The sequence below is a fragment of the Phyllobates terribilis genome, unplaced genomic scaffold, assembly GCF_046119375.1.
Source record: "Phyllobates terribilis strain yellow unplaced genomic scaffold, ASM4611937v1 Scaffold_470__1_contigs__length_1423970, whole genome shotgun sequence".
Classification (NCBI taxonomy): domain Eukaryota; kingdom Metazoa; phylum Chordata; class Amphibia; order Anura; family Dendrobatidae; genus Phyllobates; species Phyllobates terribilis.
In genome coordinates, this window is record NW_027363230.1 from 1,201,068 (window position 1) to 1,222,511 (window position 21,444).

At 47.5% G+C, this 21,444-nt stretch overlaps 1 protein-coding gene across 1 annotated transcript in view; it reads left to right on the top strand.

Moving 5' to 3' along the window:
• The window catches only part of LOC141229266 (uncharacterized), a 51,382-nt gene that overhangs the window by 25,689 nt on the left and 4,249 nt on the right, over nucleotides 1–21,444 (top strand). Inside the window, exons 8-13 of the mRNA XM_073667452.1 lie at nucleotides 6,751–6,810; nucleotides 13,268–13,417; nucleotides 13,547–13,726; nucleotides 13,808–13,931; nucleotides 14,015–14,112; nucleotides 14,311–14,401. Of these exons, the coding sequence (XP_073523553.1) occupies nucleotides 6,751–6,810; nucleotides 13,268–13,417; nucleotides 13,547–13,726; nucleotides 13,808–13,931; nucleotides 14,015–14,112; nucleotides 14,311–14,401 (703 nt within the window). The remainder of the gene's footprint in view (nucleotides 1–6,750; nucleotides 6,811–13,267; nucleotides 13,418–13,546; nucleotides 13,727–13,807; nucleotides 13,932–14,014; nucleotides 14,113–14,310; nucleotides 14,402–21,444) is intronic.

Sequence of the window (21,444 nt, forward strand, 5' to 3'; positions counted from 1 at the left end):
TTGGCTCCAGAAACATGCACCCGTGCTTGATTGGCAGACCGGAGAAGTCCTTCGCTGGGGACAGGACTGCCATAAGACTTGTTTGGTTCCCGTCCATCCCGTCCGTCCTTCTCCTACCCCAGCTAATCTACCTGGACTTCCGATTCCTTATTGGTCATATGCTGATGTCTTTAATAAAAAAGAGGCAGAGACATTACCCCCTCATAGACCATACGACTGCCCAATCGACCTGTTACCCGGTACTACTCCTCCCCGTGGGCATATTTACTCTTTGTCCGCTGCTGAGACCCGGTCTATGTCTGTATATATTGAGGAGAATCTGGCCCGGGGATTTATCCGGAAATCTACCTCCCCGGCAGGAGCAGGCTTCTTCTTCGTTAAAAAGAAGGACGGCTCTCTCCGTCCCTGTATAGACTATAGAGGCCTTAACCAGATCACGGTGAAGAATAAATACCCCCTTCCGCTCATTCCGGAATTATTTGACCGTCTGAGGGGGGCTAGAATCTTCACCAAACTGGACCTCCGTGGGGCGTATAACCTGGTCTGTATCCGTCAGGGGGATGAATGGAAGACGGCATTCAACACCCGGGACGGCCACTATGAATATCTGGTAATGCCCTTTGGTCTCTGTAACGCTCCCGCCGTCTTTCAAGAGTTGGTCAATGACATCTTCCGGGACCTTCTCTACTCCTGCGTAGTGGTGTACCTGGACGACATCTTGGTCTTCTCTCCGGATCTCCAGACTCACCGGAGGGATGTTCGTCAGGTCCTGCTCAGGCTCAGGCAGAACCACCTCTACGCTAAATATGAGAAGTGCCTCTTTGAGCAGACCTCGCTTCCGTTTTTGGGCTACATAATTTCTCAGACCGGCCTACGAATGGATCCCGAGAAACTATCTGCCATCGAGAAGTGGCCTCGACCAGAGGGGTTGAAGGCTATTCTGCGGTTCCTGGGCTTCACCAACTACTACCGCCTCTTCATACCGCACTTCTCTTCCCGGACTGCCCCAATTTCCGCGCTCACCCGTAAGGGCACTAATCCCAGAGAATGGCCGCCCGAAGCAGAGGAAGCCTTTCTTTCCTTAAAACAGGCTTTCTCTTCCGCCCCGGTGCTGCATCGCCCGGACGGCAACAAGCAGTTCTTCCTGGAAGTTGACGCCTCCTCCTCTGGAGCCGGAGCGGTACTTACCCAAAAATCGTCTTCCGGGAGAATGGTAACTTGCGGCTTCTTCTCCAAACTCTTCTCCTCTTCTGAGCGCAACTATTCTATAGGAGACCGAGAGTTATTGGCCATTAAGCTGGCATTGGAGGAGTGGCGTTACCTGCTCGAGGGGGCTCTTCACCCGGTAATAATTTACACTGACCACAAGAACTTGGCTTACCTCCAGAGTGCCCAGAGACTTAACCCGCGCCAAGCCCGGTGGTCCTTGTTTTTTGCTCGCTTTGATTTTGTTCTTCATTTTCGTCCGGCTGACAAAAACATCAAAGTGGACGCCTTGTCCCGATCCTTTCTGGTGTCTGATCTCGAGGAGGAACCTAAACACATCATCGATCCCGCCAGAGTAATGCAGGTGGCTCCCGTGAGTTTAAATCGTCTCCCTCCCGGTAAGACGTTCGTAACGGTACCTGATCGGGAGAAGATCCTACACTGGGGTCACTCGTCTAAACTAGCTGGCCACGCCGGTCACAAAAAGACCCTCCAGCTTATTACCCGCACTACTGGTGGCCTACCCTGCACAAGGACGTAATAGACTTTGTTTCTGCCTGTGTGTCCTGCGTCCGCAACAAGGTTCCGAGACACCTGCCAGCCGGTCGCCTCCTTCCGCTTCCTGTACCTGCTGCCCCGTGGCAGCATATTGCTATGGACTTCATAACAGATCTCCCTGTCTCTGCCGGTTGTACAGTCATTTGGGTGGTCGCTGACCGCTTTTCCAAAATGGCTCATTTCATTCCCCTGCCAGGCCTCCCATCTGCACCCGAGCTGGCTAAAGACTTTATCCGCCACATCTTTCGTCTTCATGGCCTGCCCCTCCACATCGTGTCGGATCGTGGGGTTGAGTTCACCTCACACTTCTGGAGAGCCACATGTAAACTGCTAGACGTCACCCTGGACTTCTCCTCCGCTTACCATCCACAGTCCAATGGTCAAGTGGAGCGGATCAATCAGATCCTGACCAGTTACCTCCGGCACTTCGTTAATGCCCACCATTCAGACTGGGTGGATCTCCTGCCATGGGCCGAATTCTCTTACAACAATCACGAGAGCGAATCTTCCTCCAAATCCCCGTTTTTTGTAGTCTTCGGTCAGCATCCTCGGATCCCATTTCCCGTCTCCACCTCGGTGGATAATCCGGCTGCGGAATCTCTCGTTAGCGAATTTTCCTCCATTTGGGAGAGTACCCGATCCGCACTCCTTCAGTCGTCCGAGCGGATGAAAAAACACGCCGACAAAAAACACCTGGATCCTCCACAATTCCGTCCTGGAGATAAAGTCTGGCTCTCGTCCAAGTATGTCCGGCTCAAGGTTCCTTCCTACAAGTTAGGGCCTCGGTTCATCGGCCCACTGGAGGTTATCAATCAGATCAACCCGGTGGCCTATAAATTGAAACTCCCGGCCAACTTGCGGATCCCTAACTCCTTCCATGTATCTCTCCTCAAACCCGTGGTATTTAACTCTTTTTCCAAGTCTACAGGTACGCCTCCTGCTCCGGTTTCCGCTGAAAACGAGTTTGAGGTAGAGAACATTCTGGCCACCAAAAGGGTAAGAGGAAAGACCTTTTTTCTAGTAGATTGGAAGGGGTTTGGTCCTGAGGAGAGAACGTGGGAGCCTCGGGAGAACATCCATGCCCCTCTCATCCTTGCTAAATTTCTGTCTGGCCTAAAAAAGGGGGGCCTAAAGGGGGGGTACTGTAGCGTCGGCGTCCCTGCCCGGCGTCTTCCTCCCGCTCTGCTGGCAGCGCGCGCTCCTTCCCGGCCACAGTGCTTAGGGCGCGCGCTCCCCCTCTCTTAAAGGGGCCGTGCGCGTCGTCCTAAGGAGTCCCCGGCCAATGGCCGGAGGACTTCACCATATATAAGGCACCTCCTCCAAAATGGAGGTGCCCGAGCAATGTTGTAGCACAGTTCATCACTCTGCTTCAGCCCTCAGGTCCCGTTTCCAGTTTCCTGCCAGTTTCCTGTCTGATACCTGCCTGTCTCGTGTCTACCTGCTACTATTCCTGCGGTCCGAGAGTCTGCCTACCAGCCCTGCCAGTCTGTCTATGGATCCGTCTGCCCGCTCACCTGGGAGCGCACATCTGCTACCTGCCTGCTAGCCTACCTGGAGGCTCCGCTGTCACGTGCTGTGACCACCTGCCTGTCCAGAGACTCTTGCCCGCTCACCTGGGAGCGCTCATCTGTTACCTGTCTGCTAGCCTACCTGGAGGCTCCGCCGTCACGTGCTGTGACCACCTGCCTGTCCAGAGACTCTTGCCCGCTCACCTGGGAGCGCTCATCTGCTACCTGCCTGTTAGCCTACCTGGAGGCTCTGCCGTAACGTGCTATGACCACCTGCCTGTCCAGAGACTCTTGCTCGCTCACCTGGGAGCGTCCACCTGCTACCAGCCTGCTAGCCTACCTGGAGGCTCTGCCGTCATTTGCCGTGACCACCCGCCTGTCAAGAGACTGTCCCGGTCACTTGCTGTGATCCCCTGCCCGTTTACCCAGAGACTGTCCCGGTCACTTGCCGTGACCACCTGCCCGTTTACCCACAGACTGTCCCGGTCACTTGCCGTGACCACCTGCCCGTTTACCCAGAGACTGTCCCGGTCACTTGCCGTGACCACCTGCCCGTTTACCCAGAGACTGTCCCTGTCTGTGACTACCTGCCCGTCTTCCCTGGGCGCCACCCGCTTCCTTACAAGGGCCGACCCCTTGTATAGTAGCTCAGAGGTTCCGCCTCCCAGACCCGTTACATAATTGTTTGTACAGATGAACGAGGCACCTTCAGGTATCTTGAAATTGTACCCAAGGATGAGCCAGACAAGTGCAAGTCCACAATTCTCTTTCTGGTATCTTGGCTAATTTCTTTAGACTTGACCATGATTGTTATGTTCTGCTACCAGAGCTAAGGAAAGAGAGGAGATCTGTCCCTACGATAGAACTCAGCTTAATCCCTACGATGTAACAGGGGACCTGATCCTGCGATCAGACCTGCTAAAGTCCTAAGCTAGTCTGTACGGAGACCTATAGATGTGGGGAAGGAATCCCTACAAGTACTAAGGACTGGGAGGAAAATGGGACACCTCCTAACAGAAATAGTAGCAGACAGACGAACAAACAAAATATATAGAACATAGAGGTCCGTAGACCAAGCAAACTAACAGAGTTAGATACAGAGCACAGGCTAGCTAGAAAGTAGTTAAACAATGAAGTCCAGCAAAGCCAGAAGGGCGGAGCAGGATTAAATAGGCCAACAAGGTCATGTGACCAGCAAAGGAAAAAACCTAAGAGCAAGGTTCTAACAGTACCCCCCCTTCTAAGAGGATCCTCCGGATCCCCTAGGACCAGGCTTATCAGGAAATCTCCTGTGAAACGCTCTGATAAGTCTGGACGCGGAAACATCATCCGACCTCACCCAAGAGTTATCCTCGGGTCCGAAACCTTTCCAGGCCACAAGATACTGCAAACTACCTCTATACCGTCTAGAGTTAAGGATGCGAGAAATGTCATATTCCCCGTCCTCCACCACCGGGGGAACAGAGGCAGAGGCGTCACAATCCGATACAACAGCTTTTTTCAACAGAGAGACATGAAATACCGGATTAGTTCTCCAGGAGGTAGGAACCTCCAACCTAACAGCAGATTGGTTGACAACCTGAAGCACCTTAAAGGGCCCTACAAACTTGGGACCCAATTTCTTAGAAGGAATCCTCAACCGCAGATTCCTAGAGGACAACCAAACCATGTCACCAACAGCGAACATAACCACCTGTCGTTTCCTATCAAAGTAGTCTTTAGATTTTCTGTTGGCCTCCTGAAGATTACCACGCACATCCGTCCAAACTCTCTCCAAATCACCGGAAAAATTCTCCTCCTCAGGCACGGCAGATCCCAACTTGGAGAACTACCCAAAACGACGGATGTCTCCCAGAACAACAAAAAAAAGGCGAACAACCAGCAGAAGAAGATGTATGATTGTTCAGAGCAAATTCAGCAAGTGGCAGAAACTCAGACCACCCCTCTTGATTGTCTGCCACAAAACAACGCAAGAACTGCTCAACATCCTGGTTTTTCCTTTCTGTCTGGCCATTAGATTCAGGATGATATCCTGACGAGAACGACAAATGAACTCCCAACCTGTCACAAAAGGCACGCCAAAAACGAGCCACGAACTGAGGACCTCTATCAGAAACAATGTCAGTAGGAACGCCATGAAGTCTGACAATTTCCTTGACAAAGGCCTTAGCGAGAGTTTTAGCGCAGGGCAGTTTGACGAAGGGAACCAAGTGACACATCTTGCTAAAACGGTCCATGACCACCCAGATGACAGTAAAACCCTCAGAGGGGGGAAGGTCAGTTATAAAGTCCATAGCCAAATGTGTCCAAGGAGCACTGGGAACCTCCAAAGGACAAAGCAACCCCGCAGCAGGAGTATGTGAGGACTTAGATCTAGCACATATAGTACATTGGCGCACCCACTTAATGACTTCCTTCTGCCATCCAGGCCACCAAAAACTGCGACCCACCAGTCTCTTGGTCTCAGAGATTCCGGGATGACCTGCCAACCGAGATTCGTGACACTCAACAAACAAATCTCTCCTAAAGGTCCCAGGCACAAACAACCTCCCATGAGGAGTGTTAGATGGGGCATTCTCCTGTGCTTTAAGAATCTCATCTTCCAAAACGGAGTCTAAAGCAGCTATCACAACACCTTCTTGTAAAATGTTCTCCTCTTTCTCAGCACCGACTATGGGAGAAAAACTGCGAGACAAGGCATCCGCCTTAACATTCTTAGTACCAGGGATGTAAGTAACGGAGAAATTAAACCGCGAGAAAAACAGTGCCCACCTAGCCTGACGGGCATTCAGGCGCTTGGCAGCATCAAGATATATCAGATTTTTATGATCCGTAAGAACCTGAACGGGAAATTCCGCACCTTCCAAGAAGTGGCGCCAGTGTTCAAATGCGAGTTTAATAGCCAATAATTCCCGATTACCAATATCGTAATTCAGTTCAGTGTCCGAAAATTTTTTTGAAAAAAAGGCATAGGGATGTAATCCATCCCCGTTATCCTGAGACAATACTGCGCCAACCCCCACAGAGGAAGCATCAACCTCAACCAAAAACGGCTTAGTACACGCGCGGCTCTGCTCCGTACACCTCGTACACATGCGGCTCTGCTCCGTACACCTCGTACACACGCGGCTCTGCTCCGTACACCTCGTACACACGGCTCCGCTCCGTACACCTCGTACACGCGCGGCTCCGCTCCGTACACCTCGTACACACGCGGCTCTGCTCCGTACACCTCGTACACGCGGCTCCGCTCCGTACACCTCGTACACACGGCTCTGCTCCGTACACCTTGTACACACGCGGCTCTGCTCCGTACACCTCGTACACACGCGGCTCTGCTACATCCACACTGTAAACCCCTCCTGACCCCACACATAAACTTCAGCTCATCCAGCACCATGACAACCAGCACAGCAGAGTCCTGCATCCACTGAGGCCCCTGATCATGTGACCCCTGACTCCTCCCCTCCTGTGACCTCATCACAGCTCCTGTGCGCACAGAGCAGCCATATATGTGGTGGCGGCTCTGCAGGTGGAGGTATGTGGAGACCCCATTACTGGGCGCAGGGGGCATTAACCCCCTCAGCACCGTGACTCTTTTGGGGTCTTGTGTTGCCCCTTTATAAGAATCATAAGGTTTTTGTTCTGTTTCCTGTAATAGATACATACGACCCAACTATGGAGACAGGAAGGGAGGAAACGTATTGTTCTCATAGTACAGGACCCCTTTACTGACCCCCATAGTGTAATGCCCCTTATGCAGGATGTCTGATGCCCCCCCACAGTGTAATGCCCCCATTATACCCCTTATGCAGGATGTATGATGCCCCCACACAGTGTAATGCCCCCATTATGCCCCCTATGCAGGATGTATGATGCCCCCACACAGTGTAATGCCCCCATTATGCTCCTTATACAGTATGTATGATGCCCCCACACAGTCTAATGCCCCCATTATGCTCCTTATACAGTATGTATGATGCCCCCACACAGTATAATGCCCCCATTATGCCCCTTATGCAGTATGTATGATGCCCCCACACAGTGTAATGTCCCCATTATGCCTCTTATGCAGTATGTATGATGCCCCCACTCAGTGTAATGCCCCCATTATACCCCTTATGCAGGATGTATGATGCCCCCACGCAGTGTAATGCCCCCATTATGCCTCTTATGCAGGATGTATGATTCCACACAGTGTAATGCCCCCATTATGCCCCTTATGCTGTATGTATGATGCCCCCATTATGCCCCTATACGGTATGTATGATGCCCCCATTATGCCCCTATACAGTATGTATGATGCCCCCACACACTGTAATGCCCCCATTATGCCCCTTATGCAGGATGTATGATGCCCCCACACAGTGTAATGCCCCCATTATGCCCCTTATGCAGGATGTATGATGCCCCCACGCAGTGTAATGCCCCCATTATGCAGTATGTATGATGCCCCCACAGTGTAATGCCCGCATTATACCCCTTATGCAGGATGTGTAATTCCCCCATTATGCCCCTTTTTTAGTATGTATGATGCCCCCACACAGTGTAATGCCCCCATTATGCCCCTTATGCAGTATGTATGATGCCCCCACACAGTGTAATGCCCCCATTATGCCCCTTATGCATTATAGTAGATGAAATTCATAGGAACAATAGCAGGGAGAGCAATATTTATCATATATCAATCACAATAATATAATAATAGACTCCTACCATATATTAGGACTAAATATCATGGCCAATCGCTATAAACATAACAAACAAAAAACTGAAGAAAGACGATCTAGAGGCCGTATTGTAAAACTACAATATTCTTTATTAGTATCTGTAAAGATGTGCGGTTGTGGATTTTAATAATCACCTAGACAGGTTATCGATGCAATTATTATTTATTATTATAGCGCCATTTATTCCATGGCGCTTTACATGTGAAAAAGGGGTATAATACAAGAACAATTACAATAACAATAATCTTGAACACAATGTGACAGCGACTGGTACAGGAGGAGCGAGGACCCTGCCCGCGAGGGCTCACAATCTACGAGGGATGGGTGAGGATACAGTAGGTGAGGGTAGAGCTGGTCGTGCAGCGGTATGGTGGAGCGGTGGTTACTGCAAGTTGTAGGCTTGTCTGAAGAGGTGGGTCTTCAGGTTCCTTTTGAAGGTTTCCACGGTAGGCGAGAGTCTGATACGTTGGGGTAGAGAGTTCCAGAGTAGGGAGGAAGCACGGGAGAAATCTTGTATACGGTTGTGGGAGGAGGAGATAAGAGGGGAGTAGAGCAGGAGATCTTGTGAGGATTGGAGGTTGCGTGCAGGTATGTAACGGGAGACTAGGTCGGAGATATATGGAGGAGACAGGTTGTGAATGGCTTTGTATGTCATGGTTAGGGTTTTGAACTGGAGTCTCTGAGCAATGGGGAGCCAGTGAAGAGATTGACAGAGAGGAGAGGCCGGGGAATAGCGAGGGGACAGGTTGATTAGTCGAGCAGCAGAGTTTAGGATAGATTGGAGGGGTGCGAGAGTGTTAGAGGGGAGGCCACAGAGCAGGAGGTTGCAGTAGTCAAGGCGGGAGATGATGAGGGCGTGCACTAGTGTTTTTGCAGATTCATGGTTTAGGAATGTGCGGATCCGGGAGATATTTTTGAGTTGGAGTCGGCAGGAAGCGGAAAGGGCTTGGATATGTGGTTTGAAGGAGAGTTCCGAGTCCAGGGTTACCCCAAGGCAGCGAGCTTGAGGGTCTGGGGAGAGTGGGCAGCCAATGACGTTGATAGATAGGTCAGTTGGGAGGGTTGAATGAGATGGTGGAAAGATGATGAATTCTGTTTTGTCCATGTTAAGTTTTAGAAATCTGGCAGAGAAGAAGGATGAAATAGCGGACAGACATTGTGGGATTTTGGTTAGTAAGGAGGTGATATCGGGTCCAGAGAGGTAGATCTGTGTGTCATCAGCATAGAGGTGATAATGAAAGCCATGAGACTCTATGAGCTGTCCCAGGCCTAAGGTGTAGATGGAGAAGAGCAGGGGTCCTAGAACTGAACCTTGGGGGACACCGACAGATAGGGGGCGAGATGAGGAGGTGGTGTGTGAGTGGGAGACACTGAATGTCCGGTCTGTTAGGTATGAGGAGATCCAGGATAGGGCCAAGTCTGTGATGCCGAGAGATGAGAGAGTCTGGAGTAAGAGGGAATGGTCCACTGTGTCAAAGGCAGATGACAGGTCTAGGAGGAGGAGGACAGAGTAGTATCGCTTAGATTTGGCGGTTAGTAGGTCGTTTGTGACTTTAGTCAGTGCAGTTTCAGTAGAATGGTGCGGTCGGAAACCAGATTGTAGGCGGTCAAAGAGGGAGCAGGAGGAGAGGTGGGAGGACAGTTCAGAATGGACGTGTTGTTCCAGTAGTTTTGAGGCATAGGGGAGAAGTGATATGGGGCGATAGCTAGACACGGAGGATGGGTCAAGGGATGGCTTTTTGAGGATGGGTGTGATTGAGGCATGTTTGAAGCATGAGGGGAAGACACCAGTTGTTGGTGACAGGTTGAAGAGGTGGGCTAGGGCTGGGATGAAGATAGTGGTAAGGTTTGAGATGAGGTGGGACTGGATTGGGCCAAGTTTACAGGTGGTGAGATGTGATTTGGAGAGTAAGGAGGAAAGTTGATCTTCAGAAATGGTGGAGAATGTGGTTTTGGAGGAGGAGGGTTGAGTAGGTGTGTGGGGGGGGGGGCTGTGGGGGCTTTAGGCAAAAACTTTGTCTGATGGTGTCAATCTTCTGCTTGAAGAATGAGGCAAAGTCTTCGGCTGAAATAAGAGGAGAGGGAGGAGGTACTGAGGGACGGAGGAGAGAATTGAAGGTGTTGAATAGTTGCTTAGGGTTGTGAGACAGGGAGGATATGAGAGATGCAAAGTATGTTTGTTTTGCTGCTGTGAGTGTGGACTTGAAGGTAGTGAGGGACTGTTTGAATGCGATGAAGTGCTCATGGCAGTGGGACCTTTTCCATCTACGTTCAGCAACCCTGGAGGCCCGTCGCAGTTCTTTAGTTAGGCTGGTGTGCCAGGGTTGTCTGTTGATTGTGCGAGCCTTGGTATGTGTGAGGGGGGCGACCGAATCGAGAGCTGCAGCTGTTGTGGTGTTGTATAAAGTGGCAGCAGCATCTGCATCATGTAAGGAACTAATGTCTGTAAGAGGGAGGAGGGATTCAGAGAGAGAGTGTAGGTCAAGGTGTTTGAGATTTCTACGAGGGTATGCAAGTTTGTGGAGTGGGGATTGTTGCCCCGGGGAGGAGAGAGAAGAGAATGTGAGTAGGTTGTGGTCAGAGAGAGGGAGAGGTGAGTTAGAGAGGTTAGATAGGGATCAGAGGCGGGTGAAGATGAGGACCAGTGTTTGGCCATCTTTGTGGGTGGGTGTGGTAGACCATTGAGTAAGACCAAAGGAGGAAGTGAGGGATAGAAGCTTAGAGGCAGCTGAGAGGGAAGTGTCAATGGGGATGTTAAAGTCGCCCATGAGGATAGTGGGGATGTCAACGGAGAGGAAATTAAGTAGCCAGGTGGTGAAGTGGTCAAAGAAAGTGGTGGTTGATCCTGGGGGGCGGTACATGACAGCCAGTTGGAGGTTGGATGGGGAGTAGATGCGTACGCAGTGCACTTCAAAAGAGGGGAGAGTAATTGCGGGCGGCAGTGGGATATGGGTGAAGGAGCACTTTTCTGAGAGGAGGAAACCTATTCCTCCACCGTGCTTGCCGGTGGGGCGGGGGGTATGGGAGAGGTGGAATCCGCCATACGCAAGTGCAGCAGGAGAGGCTGTGTCGGAGGGGGTGAGCCAGGTTTCAGTGATGCCGAGGAAGGAAAGCTTGTTAGTGATGAAGAGATCGTGAATGTAGGAAAGTTTATTGCAGACCGAACGAGCGTTCCATAGAGCTCCTGTTAGTGGAACTGGGGAAGCGGGGGCTGGGCGTATAGGTCTAAGGTTAGAAGGGTTACGAGAGTTTGGGATAGATCGTGGGTAGGAGGCGGAAGTGATTGTAGGGATGTGGTGAGGAGGGCCAGGATTTGGAGAGATGTCGCCGGCAGTAAGGAGGAGCAGAGAAAGCGTTAGTAGGTGGGAGCAAGAGAGGGCATGAGGTGGCTGTCTGTGTTTGGAGACAAAGGATTGTATATTGAGGAATAGCTCTGAGGAGAAGGTGAGATGGGTGGGGAGAATGGAGGGAGAGATGAAGAATTTAGTTTTATTCGTTCTGACCACGGTGAACAGCAATTCCAGGTAAATGTCCAACAGGCAATTCTCTTAGTCCTCGAGTTTCCAACCTGGGATCAGTAGTTCCACTGCCCCGTACCAGGTGATACCCACTGTCCCCCAACTTTTGGTTGGCCCACAGCTTTTTGTATCTCCCGCTGGTATATTGGCAGTCACAGCATATCCTCCTTCGGATGATGAATATCACGACCGCAGCCCGTGATACCACCCAGCTCTCAGTCCGACTAGCAATGAATCTTCTCTTTCTCCTGCACAGCGTTCAGCCCCCTGAATCGGCAGAAGAGCTCACCCCTCCCTCCCCCAGCTAATTGTGCCTTAGTGGAGATATTTTCTCAGGTGGAACCCATCCCCTGGGTTTGCATGTGAGACTACCTGTGGTGACTGAGAACAATGGCCCAAGGTCTCGGAGATATGGTCAGTGAATGGAATAGATACCTGAGGTTGAACTGATGAGCAAACAAATCACAAAACAAAACACAGCAAGCGAATTTCTAACAAAGCACAGAAATAAGATTGACGAAAATTGGTGCTCAGTGCTGGAAAAGTATTTAGTAAGTGGCCAGGTCCTCACAGTATCAATAATCAATCACAGGGCATGGAAGTGAACAGAGCACAGTGCATGGCTATGCACAAAGACACGCAGCAGGGAAGATACATGGTAAGAGCAATAAGTTAAAGTGTATAATTTATATATATGTGTACACCCCCTACATATCCAGGAATCAATACATATAAGAAAGAACAAGTATAAATCTGTCTTAGTATGATATGTCACTCTTAAGGGTAGTGTGGAACCACTTCAGTATGTGCAAGGCTTTATCTACCTACATACTGGCCAATCATTATAGGGTAAATTGCGGTATCAATTTGCCTTACAATCAATTTACCCTATAATGATTGGCCAGTATGTGGGTACATATAGCCTTGCACATACTGAAGTGGTTCCACACTACCCTTAAGAGTGACATATCATACTAAGACAGATTTATACTTGTTCATTCTTATATGTATTGATTCCTGGATATGTAGGGGGTGTACACATATATATAAATTATACGCTTTAACTTATTGCTCTTACTATGTATCTTCCCTGCTGCGCGTCTTTGTGCATAGCCATTGCACTGTGCCCTGTCCACTTCCATGCCCTGTGATTGATTATTGATACTAATAAAGATTATTGTAGTTTTACAATACGGCCTCTAGATCATCTTTCTTCGGTTTTTTGTTTGCCCTTATGCAGTATATATGATGCCCCCACATAGTGTAATGTTCCCACAGTACCGCCATCCCCCCCACACACAGCATAATATAATTCCAGTGTCAGTAAATGAGACGAGAATTAGCAATAAGGAAGATGAGTCTATGAGAAACGTGTTCAGCTGCAGACTCCGAGGAAGAAACTGCTTGTTGTATGTGGCCTAAAATATATAGGTTTTATTAGTAGAAGTCAATGAAAATAACTGAATGTTGTAAAATAATAAAAATATCATTGCTGTTAGGGTCCCCGCCAATCTCTGTATTTTCTGGTCAGCCCCAACGAACTTGTGATTCATACAGCCAATCAGCTGCTGACGCAGTGAGTAACACAGCCAGTGATTGGGAGCATAGAGGAGATGTCCATATAAGACTAGAGAATACAACATCTACACATTCTATCTCCTGATATATTTCCCTTATTGTCTCCAGTAATTGTATTATTACACAGGATTTTTATGATGTTACGTCGGCTCATCTTCTTCTCATTCAGGTCTCTACATTATCGGATCCTCTCAGTGAAGATCTCCTATATAATACAATTTTTCAGAATTACCCATCAAAGATGGATACGGACAGCGACAAGATGGCGGAGAGGATATTACACCTCACCCTAGAGATCCTCTTCCGGCTTACTGGAGAGGTGAGAGATTCTGATGACGTCCCATTACATCATTCTTATCTATGGGAATAACAGATGGACAGAACTGGAGAGGTGAGGACTCTGGAAATGTCTGTAGTGAGATTTATTAATGTGTCTCTCCATAACCAGGATTACACAGTAGTGAAGAAGACCTCTAGTGAGCGCTGTCAGGACCCTGTGTCTGAGGGATGGGGAAGACCCCTGAGCCCAATCACAGGACCTCCACCTCACCCCCTGATACATGAGGACATCAACGACCAGAAGATCCTAGAACTCACCTACAAGATGATTGAGCTGCTGACTGGAGAGGTGACACTGCTGGGAATGCTGGGACATTATACAGTAACGCTATGAAGGGATCGGGGATGACGGTATCATTGTATGTGTCAGGTTCCTATAAGGTGTCAGGATGTCGCCGTCTATTTCTCTATGGAGGAGTTGGAGTATTTAGAAGGACACAAAGATTTGTACAAGGACGTCATGATGGAGGTTCCTCAGCCCCTCACATCACCAGGTAATAGACCGGACTAAATACACACGGCCTATAATTATCTGTATGTAAAGAATGAATTCAGTCCCTGTATGTGTTTCCTCCAGATTTATCCAGTAAGAGGACAACACCAGAGAGATGTCCCCGTCCTCTTCTTCCACTGGACTCTAAACAAGAAGATCCCAATGTTCCTCAGGATCATCAGGTAGATGGAGAGAAGGAGTCATGAGATCTCCCCTATGATATGTAGACGGCTGTGAAGGTCTTGTGTTCTGTCTTGTTTTATCCACCAGTATTATATGTTTTATACTTGTGTAATGAGAACGGTGGAGATGGCAGGATTAGAGCTGATCATAGAGGTGACTTCTCCATCTATCTGTGACTTTTACAATATTTGTTTCAGGGTGAAGATCTGACCCATATTAATACTACAGAGACATATGTGATGGGTGATGAGCGGTGTAAAGAGGAGATTCCTACATATGACTACCCAGGTGAGTAGTGACCACTAAATGCTGAGAAGTCACAGATTCTTCTCAGTCACCGGCTTTGGCTACTTTATCGGTGATGTAGATCGGCCGTATCACAATCGTGTGATCACCATTTCCCTCTAGACCACAACATATTTTAACACCCCAAACTGTCCAAATGACTTTGGGCGTTAAAAGCCCTTTTCTATAGAACTTACAGCCTGGAGGATCCACCTACCCACTGTGATTAGGAGACGTTGACCCTTACTTGCCCAGATCTGTAAACTACAAAGCCAAATGTCAGCGTATTGTGATCGACTCACTCAGCTTCTTAAAGAGGCAGACACAGGAACAGTTTCTATTTAAAGTGTGGCTGTTACCTCCAGGCCCACCCCACAAATACTCTAAAGCCTGTGAATTTTATCCTATGACCTACTCCCTCTCTACCGGTGTTCAATCATTCTAGAACTAAAGATGTCTGATTAACCCCCTCGTTTGCTGGAACCTTTTTCCTATGTTTAATTACTGGAGCTAACAATCTCAGTGCTACACATCTCTCCTCCAGTACTTTACCAGTGACTTTGTCACATTATGTAGAATGTGCTGAGAAGTTAGAAAATCACTTGAAGAAAAATATTATGATGGGCCTGTAAAAGAAAGCGGAGGGTAATGATGCTGTTGGCTTCCTAGATCCCTGATATCTTGTTGGATGAATCTACCTTCTCTCCCTTCTGTGCCGCTGAATGTGCTCATATGGTCCCTACAAGACCAGGTCCAGTCTTTCTGGAGAAACTTCACTTTTATGATCGACAACATTAAATGTGCAGTGAGGACAAGTGTGAATTTCTGTACAATAACAACAGAATTTCCCTTTATCCTGACTTTTCAATTTCTTTTAAAACCGACTAACTTCAAACAGGATCGCAATAAAATGCATAAAAAACATTACACCTGTGCCATGATATATCTCTAAGCTGTGCGTGGCTGATGGCTGTAATATACATTTATTCACGCCTGCAGGAGATGTGGTGGCATGGCTCCAGCCCTGGTTTCATGGATTCACTCCACATCATAAATTCCATTATGTTTTCAATCCTAAGGAATTCAGATTACTGCACAATCTCTCCTGAAATGGGGAGCACGAATACTTTCTCCACTCTTCTGGTCAGGACTCCTAGTAGCTCCAATGGTCCACAATAAATGAGTGCAAGTCCAGTTTAGTGTTGGAGCTCCCCCCTCATACATATATTGTTGTTGGGGGTGTAACATTTTTTTTATTCTAAGTCTATTGGTTTACAGATTTTCATTTTGTATGATTGTGGTGGGATCGGCCTGCCTCACTTATGTTACTCAGTAACTCCCTGGTCTCTTTAAAAAAAGCTTTCCATTGCCTCTTCCAAATGCCAGATATTCAAATTTAAGACACCTCAGCTCTGCAGTATTATAAAAAGTTCTCTTTAAATGTCTAATATTTCTTCTTGAAACTCATCTGACAGAAAATATTGGATTTTACGATAATTTAGAGTTTGTGGCTGTTGGTAATCTATTTACTCCAGAGAAGTTTCCCCACTAGTTATTCTTCTCATTTTTTTTACTGATGAAGACTGTTCAGCCTAATCTTTTCAGTAGAAAATATGATGTGTTATTGTCTATAGTCACAGTTTTCCCCATCAACCTTTAACTTCTTTAACCCATCTACATGAATCTGGACTTACACAGAGACACCTAGGCTTGGGCCTTGGTGTGACCTGTTGTTCTGTAGAGTCAGATATGAAAAATAGTCATTTAGCCAGGTCAGAACCCGGAGGGCAGAGAAAATACAAAATCAGAAGGTAAAAGAGTAGTCAGTAGTGGTGCTTGGGTACTATTTACTCGAGCAATTTTCCAGCGGTTCCCTCTACAACCCCTCCATATCCTCCGTAGGGCTGGAGAGAGTCTAACATTTTTTCAAATCTATGGAAACAGTGCTGAAATGGCATGGGAACAGCATGGGGAAGACCCCCTGGAATCATCTCTGACTTCCAGGTTGCTGCTGTGAACAATGTTACCAGAGTAGTACTTTTACGGGCTGACAATAAAAAATACAAAAACGAAGATAAAATGGATTTTCCTGGAAAAAAATTTTAAGAAACATTTTTTCCAGGATAATGACTTCTATATAATGCAAAATAAATAACAGAAAAAATACTCCTCCACACCTTGGGCTATGTTCACACTGAGTGTTTTTGCACGTTCACATTGCTTTCAACGGTGAAAAATACATTGACCGGTAAATGTAATTTTAACATTTTACTACCTTATCTGGCCATGTGGTGTGTTGGACATGATCAGATACATCTGTTTCATTTATGAAAGAGAGACTCTGAAAGTCCCATTTTTTTTTCAGGCCTCACTATTAATAAAGCGCCATCAGGCGGCCCTTACTATTGTTAGAGTACCCTGCGGCGGCCACTAAAGCTGGACGGCCAAGTTCCGCAAGTAAGCACTTCCAGCCGACGGAAGCCACTGGCACAGATAGCAGCTGATTTGCGGGGGTGCCTGGTGCGGGACCCAGGCCAATTAGACATTGATTCCCTATCCTACGGATGGGGTATAAATGTAAAATTAGTGGACAACTTCTTTAATACTGTAAAGTTTGAAATTTGCATGGCCATATATTGCTACTGCAATATAACGTATCCATCTGAGGTGGTCAAATTTTCTTTTTCGTATACATTATGTAAAGTTTGAAACTCGGAGGTCCAGCAGGCGGCCATCATAATTTATAGGGTGCCAGCAAGTGGCCTCCACTATTTTTAGAGGGCCAGTAGGCATCTTGTGGACAGATGAGACCAAGATAGAGCTTTTTGGTAAAACACATCATTCAACTGTTTACTGTAAATGGAATGAGGCCTAAAAATAAAAGCACACAGAACTTACTGTCAAATATAGTGGAGGTTAAGGCTGTGATGCGTTTTTTAAGAGTTTCCCCAGCGGCAAAAACGCTTAAAAAATGCATGGTAGAAAGCCTGCCATGGTCCCCAATGATAATCCGCATGTGCTGCGCACATTCTGCAGAAATTTTCGCTGCGGATTATCATTGCGGAAAAAAATGCAGCACTACCAATTATTTTGCGGAAGTGCTGCATTTTTGCCGCCTTTGACTTGCATTGAAACGCATGGATTACGCATCACTGCATATGTAGATGTTCGTTCCACGCGTTTCAATGTGCGGATGGTACCCGGGTGTGGAGGACAGGAGACTCTCCTCCGGATCCGGGTACCATAGAACCTGTGAAAAAAAGAATAAAAAATAAATGTTATATTTACCTTCTGATGGCCCCCGCTGCGCTTGTCCTCCCTTGCCGGCAGATCGCGATGGACTGAAGGACCTGCGCTGACGTTATAGTCATGTGACGGCAGGTCCTTCAGTGCTGTGTACCGCGATCTGCCGGCAGCCAGGACGGAGCGAAGCAAGACTGCGGGGGCCATCAGAAGGTAAGTATAGATTTATTTTTTATTTTTAACCATTCTTTTACGGTCACACCATATAAATCCATGCCGTTTGCATGGATTTATATAGTGTGACCAAGTTGACAATCACTTTCCAAGTGATGCTAAAGTTGCTTGGAAAGCGCTTGTCAACCCGCATGCGGAAATGCATGTGAAGAAAGCTTCACATCCGCATGTCCCTGGCAGGAAAAACGCATGTACAATCCGCATGCGTTTTTTTCTGCCAGGGATATGCAAAAACGGTCAGGAAAAATCCGGAGCATTTCTGCATCTTGGGCACATAGCCTAAAAGATATTTAGTGGTTGTTTTGCTTCCTCTGGCACTGAATGCCTTGACTGTGTGTAAGGCATCATGAAATCTCAATATTCCCAAAAGATTTTGGGTAGCAATGTAGTGCCCAGTGTCAGAAAGCTGGATTGGCGTCATGGGTCTTTCAGCAGGACAATGACCCCAAGCATAATTCAATAAGCAGCCATAAATGAAAGGAAACAAAGCACTGGAGAGTTCTGAAGTGGTAATTCCAGGTCCTGTAGCGTCAAGTATCTCACCACTCCCTCTTACATACAGAAGCTGAAGAGAAACTGACACATTAAATCAGTACATTTTGTTAAATTTATGAATTTCTGTCAACTATGATAAATTTCTGTAAACTTTGATGAATTTCTGAGTACAGATCACCGTAAAAATTTTGAATTGGTCAATGAGTGAATGGAAGAAATCAATTAAGTTATGAACTGTGGAAAAGATGTATGTGACCAGAATGAACACTCATTTCCAGCAGATGCTACCACCTAGCACCTATCCCTATACTAAATGTAGCTAACAGAGGTATTAATAAGGAATAGCATAGATTTTTTTTTCTTTTTTGCTTGCAGCAGCACTGAGTATAAGGCTATAATCCCTGACTAGATACCTGTAATACGCTATCCCTAGTGCTATAGCTCACCCGTACACAAATTGCAGATGAGAGGTAATATTGCAGAATATAAAATAGATTTTAACCCGTCCCCGAAGAGTATATTTTTGGGACATGGCAGCACCAAACTGTGAAGGAATGCAAGCAACCCTGCCTGCTTTGATGAATTTCTGAGTGCAGATTACATTAAAAAACACATCTGTCAATGAGTTTTTTGAAGAATACAATCAAGTTATAGACAGTGTATGCAAGACAATGAACACTCATTTCCAGCAGGGGTATACATGTATATTGTAAAGAATGTTAGAAGTAGGTCTCTAAAACTTATTCATGCGGGCATCCTAAATACCTTTAAAATAATTAATGGGGGTGTTGCATGATGATCACCCTGTTATGGTGGTGGAGGATGAGAAGAAGGAATAGGACAACATAAAAAAGAAGAAATCCTGAAGCATATACCCCTATCTGGGTGTGAAGATTTGCATGGGAATAGACCAGAAAAAAAAATGGATTTGAATTTATGTTCTGTTGCTGTCATCTGGTGGTGTTGAGAAGTCTGGGCCAATCCAGGCCTTGTTTATTTTGATATGAGTCAGCCTGTCAGCATTGTTAGTTGACAGGTGGACACACCTATCAGTTATAATACCCCCGGCGCACTAAAAACCCGCTCTGACAAAACGTTAGGGGCGGACCAGGACCTTCAAGGCGTAGTGAAGACAGTTCATGCTCGTGTCTAACTTGGATACCTAATAGTTGTAAGGCACAGAGGAATCATGAAGGACCGTGGTACAGTCAGCAAGGTACTCCTTCAACATCTTCCAAAACTTTTCCCTCCTTGTCAGACTACCCTGTACATCAGGGCCTGGGCACTGGGAGGGTCTGAGAAAACTGTCCCAGACCTTTGAGAGTGTTCCCCTGCTACTACTGCATATGGCTTTGTATGTCTGTCTCCCTGTACTCATTGGTTGTCCAATGAACTTTGACCTCTATCGCCTACTTTGTCAGGTGGGAATTTTTTATATTCTTCAACTAAGGCCTTCTGGTACTGCAACATTTTATTAGACTTCTCTGCCACTTGAAGGAGAGATAGAAAGTTCTCCTTGTAGCATGGGTCTAGAAGGGTGATCAACCGGTAATTACTGTTGCCCAAAATGTGTACAACGTGAGGGTCACGGGAAAGGCAGCGGAACATAAACATAGCCATATGTAACAGACTGCAGAGAGCCAAGACTTCCCTGTCTCCACCAAGATGGATGATTGTCCATCATCTCCTCCTCATACTCCTCTTTATCCTCCTCCTCTTCAGCCACGCTGAACAGATGGGATGATGGTGGTGTGGGTTGTACCGTCTGTAGCGCAGGAAACCTGCCTGTGTTCCTCATTATCACCCAATCCACGTTGAAAAGATGATACGAGTCTGGGCTGTGTAGTATCACCCTGTATAGTTTCTTGCCCCATCTCAACTTGCTGCGCCTGCAAAGCCTCGTCTTTAATTGTGAGCAGCGAGTGTTTCAGTAGGCAGAGAAGCGGGATGGTGACGCTGATTATGGCATCACCACCGCTCACTATCTTGGTGGAGTCCTCAAAGTTTTGGAAAACCGCGCAGATGTCAGACATCCATGCCCACTCATCAGCTCTTATGTGCGGACACTGATCAGAATGTTGACGGGCGTGTTGGAGTTGGTACTCAACAACTGCCCTCTGCTGCTCACAAAGCCTTGTTAACATATGCAACGTTGAGTTCCAACACATGGTGACATCGTACAACAATCGGTGAGCTGGAAGTTGCAAACGCTGCTGAAGCACAGCCAGGGCGATGGAAGCTGTAGCTGACTTGCGGAAATGGGCACCCACAGTGTACTTTCACAAGCAGCTCAGGCAGATCATGGTAGGTTTTGAGAAACCGCTGAACCACTAAGATGAGCACGTGGGTCAGGCATGGTACATGTGCTAGGTTGCCAAGCTTCAGAGCCACTAGCAGGTTGCGGCCATTATTACACACGACCATGCCTGGTTGTAGGTTCAGTGGTGAGAGCCACAGATCTGCCTGCTCTGTTACAGCTTTCAACAACTCTGCAGGGGTGTGCAGTTTGTCACCTAAGCAGATTAGCTTCAGCAGAGCCTGTTGCTGCTTGACCAAGGCAGTGCTGAAAGTTTCCAGCTTGATGTTTTTGACGTTTCAGAGATATGGAGGATGAGGAGGCGAAAGAGGTGCAGGAACTGCTGTACAAGGTGGGGGCAACCCTGATTGAACCAGGGCCCGCAATCCTCGGCATCGGTAGCACGTTCCGCCCCAAGATCCGACTGGGTCCCGGCTTCCACAATATTCACCCAGTGTGCCGTCAGGGAAATGTAACATCCCTGGCCACAAGCACTTGTTCACATGTCTTTGGTTAGGTGGACCTTCATAGTAACTGTGTTGTGAGGGCACGGGTAATGTTAAGGGACACGTGCTTGTGTAAGGCAGGGATGGTACATCGGGAGAAATAGTGGCTGCTGGGGACTGAGTACCTAGCTTCTGTCTCCACAAGCCTAAAATGCAACATTTCCAGTGCAAGCAGTCTCGAAATGTGGCCGTTTAGTATTGTGGCCTGTGGGTGTGCGGGTGGCTGCGTATTTCCGCTTGTGTTTCAAGGGACAACTGAATGCTGCTCTTGG